At 45.1% G+C, this 16602-nt stretch overlaps 1 protein-coding gene across 5 annotated transcripts in view; it reads left to right on the top strand.

The window, feature by feature from the left end:
* The window catches only part of LOC100077596 (cadherin-9), a 79016-nt gene extending 68263 nt beyond the window's left edge, over positions 1-10753 (top strand). For 2 of the 5 annotated variants that reach the window (XM_029053910.2, XM_001508745.5), the window contains exons 6-12: positions 792-979; positions 2521-2774; positions 5491-5627; positions 6399-6520; positions 7467-7584; positions 7675-7926; positions 9714-10753. In XM_029053910.2, coding sequence (XP_028909743.1) covers positions 792-979; positions 2521-2774; positions 5491-5627; positions 6399-6520; positions 7467-7584; positions 7675-7926; positions 9714-10201 — 1559 coding nt within the window. In that variant the 3' untranslated portion in view covers positions 10202-10753. Of the gene's footprint in view, positions 1-791; positions 980-2520; positions 2775-5490; positions 5628-6398; positions 6521-7466; positions 7585-7674; positions 7927-9713 lie in introns of those variants that run through there. The other 3 variants (XM_029053913.2, XM_029053914.2, XM_029053916.1) reach the window with 3 other exon arrangements.
* The last annotated feature ends 5849 nt before the right edge of the window (positions 10754-16602 follow it).

Genomic DNA, 16602 nt, shown 5'->3' with positions numbered 1-16602 from the left:
AACTGGCGAGGGCCCCTCTGTGCCTGCTGCCAGGGTGGCACACGGAGATATACGGTGCCACAACTCCAGGCATCCTCACGCCGAGATACCGGAGACTCCCCGTGGGCAGGGAACATGTCAAACAACTCTGTTATACTATACTCACAGTAAGTGCTCAACATATACCATTGATTGATCGTTGAACGCTACTCTGACCGACAATTTTGCAATACGTGTGGTAGGCGGCAGGGAAACCAGGCAAGAGAGTGTGTGTGGATGGCTTAGCCCAGCCCATCGTCACTACTGCAAAACAACTCAAGGGCACGTCCTCCTAACCAACGGTATTTATTTGAGCTCTTACTATGTACAAAGCACCGTACTGGGTGGTTGGGAGAGGACAATACAACAGAATTGGTTGACAGCCTTCAAGTCAACGTCCTCTAGACCGTAAGCTCGTCGTGGGCAGGGAACGCGTCTGCTTATTGCCATATCGTACTCTCCTAAGCACTCAGGACAGTGGTCTGCACGCGGCAACTGTCAAGAGGTACGACTGACTAAAAACGTAAGATTAATTTCCTCATTCAAATGTACGGAAAAATCCAATGTATACCCCAGTGTTTCAAGTAGAGAAAAGGGGAGAATGTAGTGTCTTTCTCCCCTGTGACAATAATTCACAGCTTCTAAGTTTACAGATGACCAGAAGCACTTTTAAAACATCGCCGACTCCAACACGGCTTTATCTAGTCAAAAAAGAAAAAGAAAGAGGCCCATGAAAAATGCTCATTATCAAAAGCGGCTTATTTCATTGGCAGGCACTTATCAGTTTCGTTGCCTGGAATCCGTGCCTCTTGGTACCTCTCTGGGGCGGATCAAGGCGAACGATCCTGACCTGGGCAGCAACGCGGAGATGGCCTACGGAGTGACTGAAGGAGATGGAGCTGACCTGTTTGAGATCATCACCGACAAGGACACCCAGGAAGGGATTTTAACTGTCAAAAAGGTTGTATGTTCCTGCCTTCATTTTCATCCTTAAACCTCTGTCAGTCTTTTTTTTTTTTTTTTTTTTTCAAATGGCATTTAAGTGCTTACTAGGCGCCAGGCACTGTACGAAGGGTAGGTACCAGCTAGTTAGGTCGAACGCAGTCCCTGTCCCAGGTGAGGCTGACACTGTTAATCCCCGTTTTACAGTTGAGGAAACTTAAGCACAGAGAAGTTAAATGAGTGGCCCAAGGTCACACAGCAGATAAGTGGTGGAACCGGGCTTACAGCCCAGGTCCTTCTGACTCCCAGGCCCACGTTCAATCTATTAAACCACACTCTCTCTCAGCAACGCTTTGCTGTTGTTTTCTCTGAGTCTAGGGAAAACTGGAAAGGGTCCATTTTTTTCTTTTTTAGGGACAGTCCATTTCCTTGGCTCTGGAGAGTTGCCAATTTTTCTGACCCATGGTGACTTACTACCTGACGACAATGCGTAAACATACACACCCAATGCACGTTGTCCCAGACACGCAGAGAACATTTTAGAGATAAAAATACTTGTTCCGTTCGATTTAAGTGGTTTCCAACAGAAAGTAATACGAAAATACGCCACTGGTTCAGGTTATTTTTGTGCTATTTCCGGTAGAGACCATTCCCTCCCAAACACACACAAAAGGACAACATTTGGGTAACTGAAACCTATCTGTAGCATTGTGGATGTCCCAATACATCATCATCTCATTCAGATTCCATTACACTGAGATATCCCATTAGGATGTAACTAGTGCAGTGATGAAGGGTGACTTAAACAAGAGGTGAAAGGAAATTTACAAAAAAAAAAAAAAAAAAAAAGAGTAGTCTAGTACTCGTGAATATGTGACAGGTCAAACTCTTATTTTCTGATCATCTGCAGCCTATGTCCTTTTGCCATTTCCTATTTTCTGGGCTACCAGACCCTCCCTAAATGCTGCAGTTTGAACCACTGTTATTCTCCCGAGCCTTTCGTTTCTCCAGTTCCATCCAGAAGCTAAATTATTTTAGCTTACTACATCCTTTATTGCTATATTGTACTCTCCCAAGCGCTTAGTACAGCGCTGTACACACAGTAAGCGCTCAATGATGACGACTGAAGAGATGAATGAATTTCAGAGTCATAAATTTCTCCATTAGAAAGCACTCCCTCGGGGTGGCAGATATGGTCCAATGGTGTTTCAGTTCTGACCTGCTTCAGATGTAGGTCAAAAGCAAGCATGATGCTTGGACAGCAACTTCAATGCAGGGCAGTGACATTCAGTTTGATTAAACATATTTCATTCGACATTAATGAAATGCAAGTGCAGTAATTTATTTTGGGTCTATCTCCTCCGCTACACTGTAAGCTCCTTGAGGGCAGGGATGGGATCCTACCATCTGCCAACTGCACTGCGCTCCCCTGACATCTTATAATGTATGCACTCAATACATACCACTGATTAAGAGACGGAGAGATGGTCTTTGAAATGACCGTAAGTAGGTTGAGCAACCACGCTAGGCATTAAAACCGTTCTCTGATTTTATCCCCAGCAGTTAGATTTTGAAAACAAAATGCTCTACGCTCTAAAGGCGGAAGTACGCAACACCCATCTAGATCCACGTTTCTATCACCTGGGACCATTCAAGGACACGGCCCTGGTCAAAATCTTCGTGGACGATATCGATGAGCCCCCTGTGTTCAGCAACAATTCGTATTTACTAGAAGTACACGAAGATGCCAAAGAAGGCAGTATTATAGGGCAGGTCACGGCTCGCGATCCAGATGCCATCAAGAATTTAATCAAGTAAGTACCTGAGAAAGATCCACCCGACACACAGAGAAGCAGGCTACACATTTTTTTCATGTGCTCCCCTTCCCTGGGGGAAAGCAATCACGCTGCATTAGCATCCTATTCGGTTTGACTTAATGGAATTCCATGAGCTCTATTCAAATTCATACCCTGATCATTCATCTTTCTTCTACTGGTTTTTCCTCCTCACATCAAAACACAAAAGGAAAGAGATTAAAAATCACAGGACTGTAATACAAGTTCCTGGCTTTTCCATTTCCCAAACCCCCTTCAAGAAATACTTCATCATCAGTAGATGTTTGCATTTATGAAAATGGACCAAAAATATCTCGCAAACCATAACGAATGGTGGGTGAACCAGTATCTTTTCCATTTTTCCCTCTGTGAACCCTTCGCTAAGACTGTAAGCTCATTGTTGTTGTTATTATTATTATTATTATTATTATATTGGTTAGTTTACTATTCATTCGATAGTATTTATTGAGCGCTTACTATGTGCAGAGCACTGTACTAAGCGCTCGGAATGGACAATCTGGCAACAGAGAGAGACAATCCCTGCCCAATAACGGGCTCACAGTCTAAAGTCTACCATGTGGCAAGCACCGTTCCAAGTGCTAGGGTCAAGCTAAAGAGGTTGAACCAAGTCCCTGTTTCACATGGGGCTCACAGCCTAATTAGGAGGGAGTAAGATTTAACCCCCATTGTACAGCTGATGAAACTGAGGAACAGATAAGTTATGTGATTTACCCAAGGTCACAGTGCAAGCAGGTGGCAGAGTTGGCATTAGAAGCCAGGTCCTCTGACTAACAATGTTGGTATTTGTTAAGCGCTCACTATGTGCCGAGCACTGTTCTATGGGCTGGGGTAAACACAGGGGAATCAGGTTGTCCCACGTGGGGTTCACAGTCTTAATCCCCATTTTACAGATGAGGGAACCGAGGCACAGAGAAGTTAAGTGACTTGCCCACAGTCACACGGCTGACAAGTGGCAGAGCTGGGATTCGAACTCATGAGCCCTGACTCCAAAGCCCGTGCTCTGCGAGCCCATGCTCTATCTACTAGGCCATGCTGCTTCCCTCCTTACAGGCAGGTAACACATCTACCAACTCTGTTAGACTGTACTCTCCCAAGCACTGTGGCTCAGTGGAAAGAGCCCGGGCTTGGGAGTCGGAGGTCTTGAGTTCGAATCCCGGCTCGGCCACTTGTCAGCTGTGTGACTGTGGGCAAGTCACTTCACTTCTCCGTGCCTCAGTTACCTCATCTGTAAAATGGGGATTAACCGTGAGCCTCACGTGGGACAACCTGATCCCCCTGCGTCTACCCCAGCGCTTAGAACAGTGCTCGGCACATAGTAAGCGCTTAACAAATACCAACATGATTATTATTACTCTACCCACAGTAACCACTAAATAAATACCATTAGTTGACTGAAATGTGCAAACAAAAGTTGGAAGACAGAATAAAGGGCTCTCTTGTTCTTTGGCTACTACAGTCAAATTGGTGTCTTCCGTTAAGCAGCGTGGCTTAGTGGAAAGAGCACGGGCTTGGGAGTCAGAGGTCGTGGGTTCTAATCCCGACTCCTCTACTTGTCTACTGTGTAACCTTGGGCAAGTCACTTAACTTCTCTGTGCCTCAGTTACCTCATCTGTAAAAATGGGGATTAAAAAATGTGAGCCCCACGTGGCACGATCTGATTACCCTGTATCTACCCTAGCGCTTAGAACAGTGCTCTGCTTATAGTAAGGGCTTAACAAATGCCATAATTATTATTATTATTATTATCAATATTAAAGAGGCAGGTGGGGCACCATCTGGGGATCAACACAGAGAGTCTCACCTAGAAGCTGCTGGGAAATTGGCCTTAAAGTCAAAGAATTTTTGTTAGTGAAGATATCCTTCATCCAGGATGCCTGCTTCCTCCCTATTCATGATCTTGAGTTATCTGTTCCCACGTGCACAACGATAATAATAATAATAATTATGGCATTTGTTAAACCCTTACTATGTGCCAAGCACTGGTCTAAGTGCTGGGGTAGATACGGGGTAAACAGGTTGTTCCACATGGGGAATCACACTTTTAATCGCCATTTTACAGATGAGGTAACTGAGGCACAGAGAAGTTTCAGTGACTTGCCCAAAGTCACGCAGTAGAGAAGTGGCAGAGCCAGGATTACAACCCACATCCTCGGACTCCCAAGCCCGTGCTCTTTCCACTAAGCCACGCTGTTTGTCTACTGCACGTGCCTCATCAACCTATAAAGTCATCTTCTCCTAAATGGCATTCCCAGTCTACTCCTTGGTAACCACCCAGGGCCAAGGATCCCAAAGAGAAGTTGCCCACATCTGATTAGGCTGCCAGTGCATGATTTCTACTGGACCGAACTGTCTTTCAAAGGCCATAATACAGTAAAAGAGTCAACTGAAGAAGAAATTCAATGTAACAGGTTCTTTAGTAGGCACAGTGATTTTATTTCATTTTTTTTTTTAATGGCATAAATGGAAAATAGCAGCTTATTCAAGGGAAATGGGCTCTGACTTGACAATTTTAAAAATTGGAATAAATCAAATGAATCCATTTTAAAGCAAAGATATAAGACCCCTAGACTTTAAATAGGATTCAAATGCATCTTGAAGACCCATCTATTTGTTCACATAATGGTTTCGGAGTGGAACATTTTAAAAGCAACTGCTGATATCAATTTCTTGCCAGATACTCTGTGGATCGACACTCTGATATGGACAGGATGTTCAATATCCACTCGGGAAATGGGTCAATTTTCACACTGAAGTCCCTTGACCGAGAAGCATCTCCGTGGCACAACATTTCTATAATAGCCACTGAAATCAGTAAGTCGGACGCAGTATGTCTGTTACGTGCTTTGCTGCATCTATGCTTTGTAGTTCATGAAAGTGAAAAGTAAATGCTGCTAATCATATTGCTTTCAGGACCAAAATCCTCTCCTCAGCATGATGGAAGATAGACAATGATTCAAACCATGGGGATAAAGGACATAGTTATCGCCACGTTTATATAATGGCCTAGAGCATGTCTTTCAGTGTAGGACAGAAATGCACAGTAGCAGTAGCAGTAGTGGTGATTCTAATGTATTTATTAAGCCTCTGTGTGCAAAGCGCTGTTCTAGGCACTGAGAAAGAAATCAATGGGTAAGAATTAGACACGGTTCCGGGCCCCAGGAGACGTCTGATCTACGAATAAAGTGGGCAGAGGGAGCTGGCAACTGGCACATAAGGAAAGATGTAATAATAAAAACACAAAAACCTCATAATGGACCAGGACAGCAATAAATACAGTGAGCACCGTAGGGTACAATGGCTGAAGCATCGATCTCATTGTGGCTGAAGGGCCAAAGTGGTGGAAGGGTTCTGAGGAAATTCTGAGGAAATTGGCTAACGGAACAAATAAACACGTTCCTATTCACATGTAGCTATTTTTTACCATTTCAAATTCGGGCCCTGGTAACAAGCTGAGATTTTAATAAGCAAACAAAGGCAGAAAAATAAAGCCTTTGCCCAATCATTACTATACTACAGATGGGGCCCAGGGAAACAATTTCTCCCCTGCATGTTCTCTCAGCCGGGCGTGCTTTCTCATTCCAGATAACCCAAAGCAAAGCAGCCACGTTCCAGTTTTCATCCGAATTTTGGATATAAATGACCATGCCCCAGAGTTTTCCAGATATTACGAAACCTTTGTCTGTGAAAATGCAAAACCGGGACAGGTAAAACGCAAAGTCGATTTCAACAGAGATGGGCGAAGTGTGAGGTTTTTCAGTTTTATTCTTTCCCCTTTTATTGAACATTTGTTTTACTGACTCAGATAATATGCAGATGCAGTGAACCCCCTCGGCATTCTCTTTCAACCAAATCCACACATTTTACCTGGCGTAACTCATTTCCGCCACCTCCCGCCCCCCCCCCCCCCCCCCCCCCGCCAAACCCCTGCTATTTGTCTTTCAACTGAGGATGCAAAGAATCTTATCCAAGGCAGTATTAGCAGTAAGAGCATTTATTAAGTGACTACTTAATGCAGAGCACTGTACGAAGTGGTGGGCAAAACTTCACAGGTGAGGTTCAGAGAGTGAATTTATTGAGCACCCACTCCATTACTATTGTTAATTATTATTACTGCCATTGCTATTATTGTCATGGGAAATAGATGTCCTTGTAAATCAGGAATTGGACCTTTCCTCAAATATGTCACCCTCTCAGCTCAAAGCTTAGTTAATATTTATTCATTGATTATGATGCGCCAAAAACCGTGCTAAACTCAGGGACAGATCAAACATTGTCCCTGTACCCCAAGCTAAGAAGAGAGGGAAGCAGGCAGACTGTAAGCTCATAGTGGGCAGGGAGCTTGTCTACCAACTCTGTTATTGTGTACTCTCCCGAGGGCCCAACTCAGGACACAGTAAATGCTCAAGGAATTCCAGTGCTTGATTGGTTGAGTGATTCACAGGTGAGACCGCTGAAACCCAGAGAAATTAAGTAATTTGCCCAAGGTCACACAGCAGAGACATGACAGAGTGGGTTACCAAATTCCCAGTCCCCTGCTCTTTCCACGAGACTACGCTGCCTATCATTTCAGCTGAGAAACTATTTCGGAGAATTAGTTGAGGAAGTCACTCTGAAGCACGTCTAATGATCAGTCATGTCTTCGCCTTTCAGTTGATTCAGACTATCAGTGTTATGGATAAAGACGACCCCCCTCAGGGACACAGATTCTTCTTTGAATCAGTACCAGAATTTCCTCTTAACCCAAACTTCACTATCGTAGATAACAAAGGTAAATCAATTTGGGTTGCTAACTTCCTAATTCGGATTCCCGCCTCCTCCAGCCCCCTGGGATTGTCGTCCTGTCTTTCCTCTCTTTCAGATAACACGGCAGGGATCCTGACTCGGAAAGATGGGTATAGCCGCGGGCAGATGAGCGTCTACCTGCTGCCCGTTTTAATATTTGACAACGACTACCCGATCCACAGCAGCACGGGTACACTCACCATCCGCGTGTGCTCCTGTGACCGCCGAGGAAACGTACGATCCTGCAACGCTGAGGCCTTGATCCTGTCGGCTGGCCTGAGCAGAGGGGCTCTCATCGCTATCCTCCTGTGTATCGTCATCCTGCTCGGTTAGTCATGCACTCATTCATTCAATCATTCATTCGATAGCATTTATTTGAGCTCTTACTTTGTGCAGAGCACTGTATTAAGTACTTGGGAGGGTACAATGTAACAATAAACAGTGACATTTACTGCCCACAACAAGCTCACAGTCTCAGTGTTGGGGGGAGGGACGGGTATCAATGCAAAGAAATAAAATTACAGATGATGTATATAATTGCTACGGGGCTGGGATGGGGGAAGAGCAAAGGGAGCAAATCAGGGTGAGGCAGAAGAGAGTGGGAGATGAAGAAACGTGGGGCTTAGTCTGGAAAGGCCTCTTGAAGGAGATGGGCCGTCGATACGGCTTTGAAGGGCAGGGAGAGTAATCGTCGGGTGGTTTGGGGAGGGAGGGTGTTGTAGGCCAGAAGCAGGATGTGGGCTAGGGTCGGCGGTGAGGCAGGCGAGATCAAGGAACAATGAGAAGTCACCCGGAATGCAATGGATCAGATGAAATAAAATAGATCTGGGCAAGTGATTCTGTCAACCTATGAATGGTATTTACAGAGCACTGAGCACAGAGCCTTGCTCTAAGCAACGGAGGAACTAAAGTACAGTAGAGTTGGTAGACTAGATAATAATGATAATAATAATAATAATGGTATTTGTTAAGTGCTTACTACGTGCCAATATTATTCTAAGCGCTGGGCTAGATACAAGGTTATTAGGTTGACCCATGTGGGGCTTTCAGTCTTAATCTCCATTTTCCAGATGAGGTAACTGAGGCACAGAGAAGTTAAGTGACTCATCCAAAGTCACACAGCAGACAAGTGGCAAAGCCGGAATTACAACCCACGACCTCTGACTCCCAAGCCCGTGCTCTCTCCAGTAAGCCACGCGGCTTAGGGGATCTCCGCCCCACAAGGAGCTTACCGTCTAGATGGGAAAACAGATATAAAAAGAAATTCCACTCCGAGGCTTTAATCCTAACTTGCTTCCCCTTCAAATCTGCCAGACCACAGTTCTCCCCATCTTTTAAGCCCTCCTAAAATTCCATCCCCTCCAAGGAAATTCTCCCCTTTAATTTCCCTCCATCTCAAGTCACACCAACCCAACCACTAACTAATCCATAGTATTTATTGAGCGCTTACTATATGCAGAGCACCTAGAGCTCATTATCTATTTACATCTATCACCAGTACTTACATTTCAATTTATAGATGGGTGGCCTACATCCGTCAGGATGGGCCACTTATTTGTTCAGTCATTTCATCTTTTCTATCTCCTGCTGCTACCAGTTTAGCCGTTTTCTTTGCTATAATTTGTGTCTACCTGCTTCCTGAATGGAATGTGAATGGAAGCTCCTTGATAGCAGAGACCTGGGTCCTTTTCTTTCTGGGGTGCTCTCCCTTGTGCTTGGTACAGAGCTCCGTAAATACCATTCATTGCTTGACAGACCCACTTGCCCAGATCTAACTATTTTATTTCATCTGATCCCCTGTATTGCGCCATAAGATCTTGATGGGAGAGGTGAGGATATTTTGCTTTAATTGTAAAAGTTTTCCCAATCCCCATGAGGCAGATAATGGGCAAACTACTATTATCCTACTCTCTTGACATGGGCAATGGAGAATGGAAAGGTGTAGGAACATGCAGGGAGTGGAGGATCAAGGTATCTAAGAAACATTTCAGACGCAGATACCCCTGTGAAATATGTATTTTCTCTTGAATCCGTGGTCTGGGTCATTCAGCCTCACTGAATTCCCCCCTCCCGGCCCCAAAACCCCCCTCCCCCCCCCAAACCTGTGTTTATCAGTTTTAGTGGTATTGTTTGCCGCTCTGAAGAGACAGAGGAAAAAGGAGCCATTGATCATTTCAAAGGACGACGTTCGAGATAACATTGTGACGTACAACGACGAAGGTGGTGGAGAAGAAGACACCCAGGCTTTTGACATTGGGACCCTGAGGAATCCGGAAGCCAGGGAAGAGAGCAAACTGCGCAGAGATGTCATTCCCGAAACCATCTATCAAATAAGGAGGACTGCCCCGCTGTGGGAAAACATCGACGTGCAGGATTTCATTCACCGACGACTGAAGGAAAATGACACGGATCCATCCGCCCCGCCTTACGATTCCCTAGCCACTTACGCTTACGAAGGGAACGCCTCGATAGCGAGTTCGCTCAGCTCCCTGGAGTCGCTCACGGTGGACGGGAACCAAGACTACGGCTATCTAGGGGAGTGGGGACCCCGGTTTAAGAAGCTTGCAGATATGTATGGGGGAGAGGACAGTGACCAAGACTGACCCCAGGCCCTGGTGCGATATTCGTGGATGTAGCGTCTTTGTTCCTCGGTTCCGTGGCCTGCCATCTCCAATTTGAGCGAAATGAAATGGAATCCAAAAGTCCAACAAAAAGTAGATGTCGTCTTAGGGTTTTGCTTGACCAGTAAGCCCATGTGACTGAACCCGGATGGTTCAGGTGTAATACATTTGTCACCCTCTGCCTAAAAGCCTCTAAAGGAATGTGTATTGCATTGGGAATGAAAACTTTAAAAGGCTTTTTGTGCCTTTTCAAAGCGATGGAAAACTTTAAAATTTTTTTCCTAACTTGCTTACAATCACCTTTCTTACTAGATAGGATAATGTGCAACTGCTTTGTAACCTTACATAAATATATACATACACACACACACATATATATATATATGTAAAAACAAAAGAAAAATGTACTGTTACTATGACCGCCATATTTATTGAGTGGAAGAATGTCAGTGTGTTGATTCATTCATGATATTTTTATAAATGTATATTTATATTTTTGTATTTTTATGAATTAAACTGATATTTCTAAAAATACTCATTTACTGTGTTTACCACTATTACTATTACTGCAGCAGTGATAGCATCTATTGAGTATCTGCAGGGTGCCGGGCTCTGCACTACTAGCCGGCAAAAGACAGAAGAAAGAAGAGACAAGTTCCTTGCCCGCAAGGAGCTTACAGCGAATACTCATTTTATGTATCTCAGCAGCTGAAACGGAAAAAAGTTTTCATTCTGAAAAGGGGGGAGAAATATGCTCCTTTGAGACAATTAAAGGATGAAGTCAAAGCGTGTAGGGAGCAGGCCCAGCAGAACTGCCTCAGGAACGTGAGACAGGATGGTGACGGTGGACACAATGGGCCAGGCTGACCTCGCTGGCAAGCCAACGCGGCCACGTGAGAAGCGGCGTGGCCCAGTGAAAAGAGACCGGGCCTGGGAGTCAGAGAACCTGGGTTCCAATCCCGGCCATGCCAGTCGCTCTGAAAACTGCTTGCCGTGTGACCTCGGGCAAGTTGCTTAACTACTCTGTGCCTCAGGTTCCTCAACTGAGATACGACAGATGCGACAAACAAGGTTGAATGAATGAACTGTAAAATGGGGATTCGATAGCTGTTCTCCCTCCTACTTGAGACTGTGAGCCCCCGTGCAGGACAGGGACTGCATCTGACCTAATTAACTTGTTCCTAGGCAGTCACTTAGAACAGTGTTTGACACATAGTAGGCGCTTAACGAGGACCACAAAAGAAGCAACAAACAAGCTGGTTAGAAAGTATGCTTGTCCGGAAAGAGATGGCGGGAGTTCTTGCCCACAGTCTTGTGAAAACCAGAAACTGTACAAAAGCCCAAACTGAAAAGTCAAGCAAAGAGCAGCATCGCTAACAAAAAAAAAGGTGAACTTTTCCTCCTCCAGACTCCTAAACAGATCGGAGTTGGAAAATGGCAGGAGCATCGGGGGGGGGGGGGGGGGGGGGGGGGGTTGCGTCGGGGGGGCAGGCAGTATGGCATCACCAGGCTGAGTCACGTCTGCAGCTGGGTGGATGTGGGAGGTCTGACCCCAACGAACGTCTGAGCGCAAAAGCACACCCCACCAACAGTCAACACCCCTTCAACCCATCTCTGTGAGCCGTCCTGCCTAGGCTGGACAGCCTCATCCAGTGCTCTGAATCCGAACTCGTAACCAGTTAGCCCACAGGCTCCGAGGTCTGTCGACTTCTCGATGGATCGATCCATCGATCGCATTTACTGAGCGCTTACAGTAGCAGAACACTGTACCAAACACTCGGGACAGCACAACATAACACGGCCGGTAGACACGTTCCCTGACCGGGAGCTCACGGCCTTGATGGGGAGACAGAGGCTGATATAAATAAATATAAATGATATAAATAAATTATGCTCGTAAGTGCTGTGGGGCTGAGGGAGGGGTGAATAAAGGATGCAAAAACAAGTGCAAAGGCGAAGACGTAGAGAGGAGTGGGAGAAGAGGACTTGGGCGTTTGGTCGAGGAAGGCCTCTTGGAGGAGATGAGCTTTTAAGAAGGATTGCGTTGGTCAAGGGAGGGAGGAAGGATCATGCAACTAGTTGGCATCTCTGGGAGGTGACTGTTTCCGTCATCCCACAGCACCCCAGTTCAAAGGGATATGAAACGGGAGTGACCTTTGTAGATAGTAAAGGAGAGGGATGGATTCAAAACCAAAACAAGATAAAATCCGAGACTTCACGACCTACCGGCCGGGAGTAAGAGAACCCCCCGCTTCCCCAGAAGCCCCCCAGGATTCACACTATGGTTGAGAGAGACTCTCACTCGTCACGTATAAATGACTGGCAACTCGATTCCGTGAGTTGTTCAGGGAGTTAGTGGGGGCAGATGACGAACTAGTGGGAAAATAATATACAAATATACGGAACCCACAAATCTTCATCACAGTCTTCTTTCCGATAATCGCTCGGCCGAGGTTTTTCCTTACAGACTTTTTGCTATCTCACACCCTAGAGAGTTGCTTACTAAGTTTGAAATGATTTTTGACTCATCTTCTACCTTAGATATTACTAGACATATGTGTGTAATTTAAACTCCGTACACTGGTGATTTATGCCAGTAACCTCTTTTGCACTACTTTAAGAGTCCCCTAGACCGTAAGGTCATTATGGACAGGGAATGTGTTCTGCTACTTCTGTTGTATAGTACTCTCCCGAGAGCTTAGTACAGTGCTCTGCACATAGTAAGGGCTCAATAAATATGACAAATTACTCAGAAAGCTGGTAAAAATAGTCAAAGTATACCCCTCATTTCATCAGAGCTCTTATAAATGACACTGTAATTCAGAATATTACAAAATCCCTTTCACGGATCGCTGCTTCATTTATATTCATATAAAACACATTTAAATCATTAGGCTCTTCAGTTAATTATAGATTTACAGACTTGTTTTTCTGCTCGTGCCATTATCCTTCCCATTCCAAAATGCACTTAAGTCTTTAGTTATCGAGGCAAGGTTGTTTTTCAGTATATTTTGTAGATGAAGGAAGGGCACTGAGGTGGCCATTCACGGGAAAAATCTCCGATATCGTAGGAATGACAGGCCAGCTGCTAACGGAAGACTAAGATTTCCCAATCTCTTCACCAAAGCTCTCTCCTCAGATCTCACCGTGCTTGCCCTTCCGTCTTTCTCCGATTAATCGATCATATTTACTGAGCTCTTACTGTGTGTAGAGCACTGTACTACGCACTTGGGAGAGTACAACACAACCGAGTCGGCAGACACATTCCCTGCCTACAGCGAGCATACAGTCGAGAGACACTAATATCAATAAATAAATTACATATAGGCACATGAGTGCTATGGGGCTGAGGGAGAGGTGAAAAAAGGGAGCAAGTCAGGGCAACGCAGGAGGGAGTGGGAAAAGAGGAAAGGAGGGCACAGTCAGAGAAGGCCTCTTGAAGGAGATGTGCCTTCAATAAAGCTCTGAAGCGGGGGAGAGTAATTAATTGTCTGTCGGACACGAAGAGGGAGGCTGTTCCAGGCCAAAGGCAGGATGTGGGCGAGAGCTCGGCGGCGAGACAGACGAGACTACTCAACAATGCTATTATGACTCCCTCATCGACTTCCCACTCCTTCTCTAGCCCCCAGCTCTAACCCCTTATTATGTTAGCAAGGTCACTTCTGTGAGATGAAATCTTTCCCTTACCTTTCTGCTGGCTTCTTCTGATGCCCCCGGGCTCACACAGGATGGTGATATCAGGGATAATCTCGAACCAAGCTTGGAATTTCAGTCAGCTGGACATGCCTTCTTAGTCAATGGGTGGAAGTACCTGAAACAAGGAAATAACTGTAGTAGGTCTTGTCATTGTCAATCGTATTTATTGAATGATTGCTGTGTGCAGAAAACGGTGCCAAGCCCTGGGAAAGTACAATACAACAGAATTGGCGGATATGGTCATGCCCGCAGCGAGCTTGCAGTTCAGAGGGTCTTTCGATCCTTCCCATCTCCCAGTCTGCACCTACCAGCGGGGGTAACCGAGAGTACCAGAGACACCCAGCAGCAGCCTTGGGATTCTAGGCCCCATCACTGCACTGGGACTTACGGATGGGTTCTCTAGCGGGGCGACTGAGCACAAATTCAACCAATCAATCAATCATATTTATTGAGCGCTTCCTGTGAGCAGAGCAGTGTAGACAGCGCTCGGGAGAGTACCCGCTGACAGAGTTGGTAAACGCGTCCCCCGTGCTTACAGTCTAAAGGGGGAGACTGACATTAATATAAACAAATGAATGACAGATATGTACACAGGTGAAGTGGGGCTGAGGGAGGGGTGAATCAAGGGGCAAATCCAAATTACACCTGGTAAATTCACACCCACTTCAGTTTTCGAACCCCTTTAGACCTCTAGGGGAAAAGGGTCACCTCCCCTAGCCTCCACTCGGCTGGAGAGCACTCAACTGAGCCTTCCCAAATCACACCCAGAAATTATCAATCTCCATACGACTGAGAGCTGGAATGTGCCTGTTATATCGTTATATTGTACTCTTCCAAGTGCTTAGTACAGTGCTCAGTAAATGAAACTGAGTGACTGATGCAGCCCAAAGGTAATTCTTGACAATGGCTTTCCCACATCCTGGCTGCCTGGTCTCAAACTCCCAATCCTCATCATCAGTGGAGATAAGAGAACTGCTGGTCATTTTCTTGTTTACAAGCCACCCCTACAGGAAACCTCTTACACATCATTAGTCACACCATCATCCGATGATCACCGCCCTTAGCCTGAGATTAAAAGACAAAACCCAAGTCTGATGGAATTTGCACATTCCATTATGATGAAGACAACAGGTTTGATTCCTCCAATAGATCAGATTCCTTTTGCCAAAGCTCAAGATCTTATTTGCCTTTCAAAATATAGTATTAAAACAACGCAGATCCAGGGTGAAAGCATTAACAGTAAAGAGTATCTACTTACCTTACCCTCAACACACTGCACGAAGCACTTGGGAAGAACAACAAGGCGCATTACACGTTTCCTGTCCAGAAGGAGCTTGGCTCCAATTGGAGAGACTCACAGAGAAATATTAATTTGCAGTGAAATCATTCAACGGGACTTTCCTCGAATTTCCACAGAGCTGAAGAGAGGAAGGATTTCATATCCCAATCTTGGCAGGTATGCGGTTCTTAGGCGTGGGATACACATTCACACATACACAGTCTATTGTGGTGACAAGATACGAAATCAATGGAAAAGATACCACAGTCAATTTCCTGGATGAAGAAGTGTAGCTTGTTGATTCCCCAAGGGGATCAGGATCTGGCCAGTTCTTTGGAAAATTTTCACGAATGCTCTGGAATTGCCCAGTGAAATGACCAGATTTCTGATCTCCTTAAACTCCGATGGATGGAAAAACACCCTGGAAAGGAAAATGTTTCACCATGAGCAAGGGCCAGTGGTGATAGGAGAGAAGAAAAGGACACAAAACACTAGGAACCTCTGGAACGATTGGGAGGTTTAAAAATCGGTCAGTCAGTGATGCGTACTGAGTGCTTACCGTTTGCAGAGCACTGTACTAAGCACTTGGAGAGTAAACTACAAAAGGGTTGGCAGATGTGAACCCCGTCCACAAGGGGTTTACAGTCTAGAAGGGGAAACAGACAGAAAAATCAATCAATCATCCAATATGGTTCTTGTGCACTCCCTGTTCCTTCTTCATCCCTGCCCCGCTCATTCACCCCCTTATTTACCAGCCTTTAAGCCTCTCTCAGTCTCCCTGTATCTTCCACGGTGAACTACCGCGGTTAATTTTTTGGAGACTGAACAAGCTTTCTGTCTGTCAATCGATCAATCGATCATCCATCTAGGTATGGTTATGCTTGGATCATTAATTAGTGTTTCTGAAATGATATTGTAATCAGTCAACTGATTAGGACTCGATAGACAAGTACAGAGCACCTACAGGGCAGAGCACTGTCCTAAATGTTCAGGCAGGTGCAGCTGAGGTAAAAGACACTTCCTTGTACTCAATGTAAATATGCTCCAGTGATAAAATATTTAAATTTGACTTGTGCATACGTAAATACATGACTTTCCAAGAGTTATTTTTCATAACCTATTCTGAGAAATGATGCCTTGTGCTAGATCTGTCATCATCTAAAGCTAAAACGGGCTTTCATTTCTCTAATCAAATCGGAAAAAAAAGCACTTCCTAGGTTGAAGAGACAAGAAAGAGAGGAAGGAAAGTGCTTAAAGGCTAGGTGGAGTTTTAGAGGTTATCTCAATGTGAGAGATCCCTAAAAGAAATTCAGCATTAAAATTCAGTAGGGTTGTCAAGAAAGACCACTAAGAAAAGGGTTAATGACACGGGAATCCCTGTGAATGCATTGCCCGAGTCAAATTGTTG

The sequence above is a fragment of the Ornithorhynchus anatinus genome, chromosome X3, assembly GCF_004115215.2.
Source record: "Ornithorhynchus anatinus isolate Pmale09 chromosome X3, mOrnAna1.pri.v4, whole genome shotgun sequence".
Lineage (NCBI taxonomy): Eukaryota > Metazoa > Chordata > Mammalia > Monotremata > Ornithorhynchidae > Ornithorhynchus > Ornithorhynchus anatinus.
The sequence above is the reverse complement of the archived record's forward strand: the minus strand, read 5'-3'. Positions and strand labels throughout refer to the sequence as shown.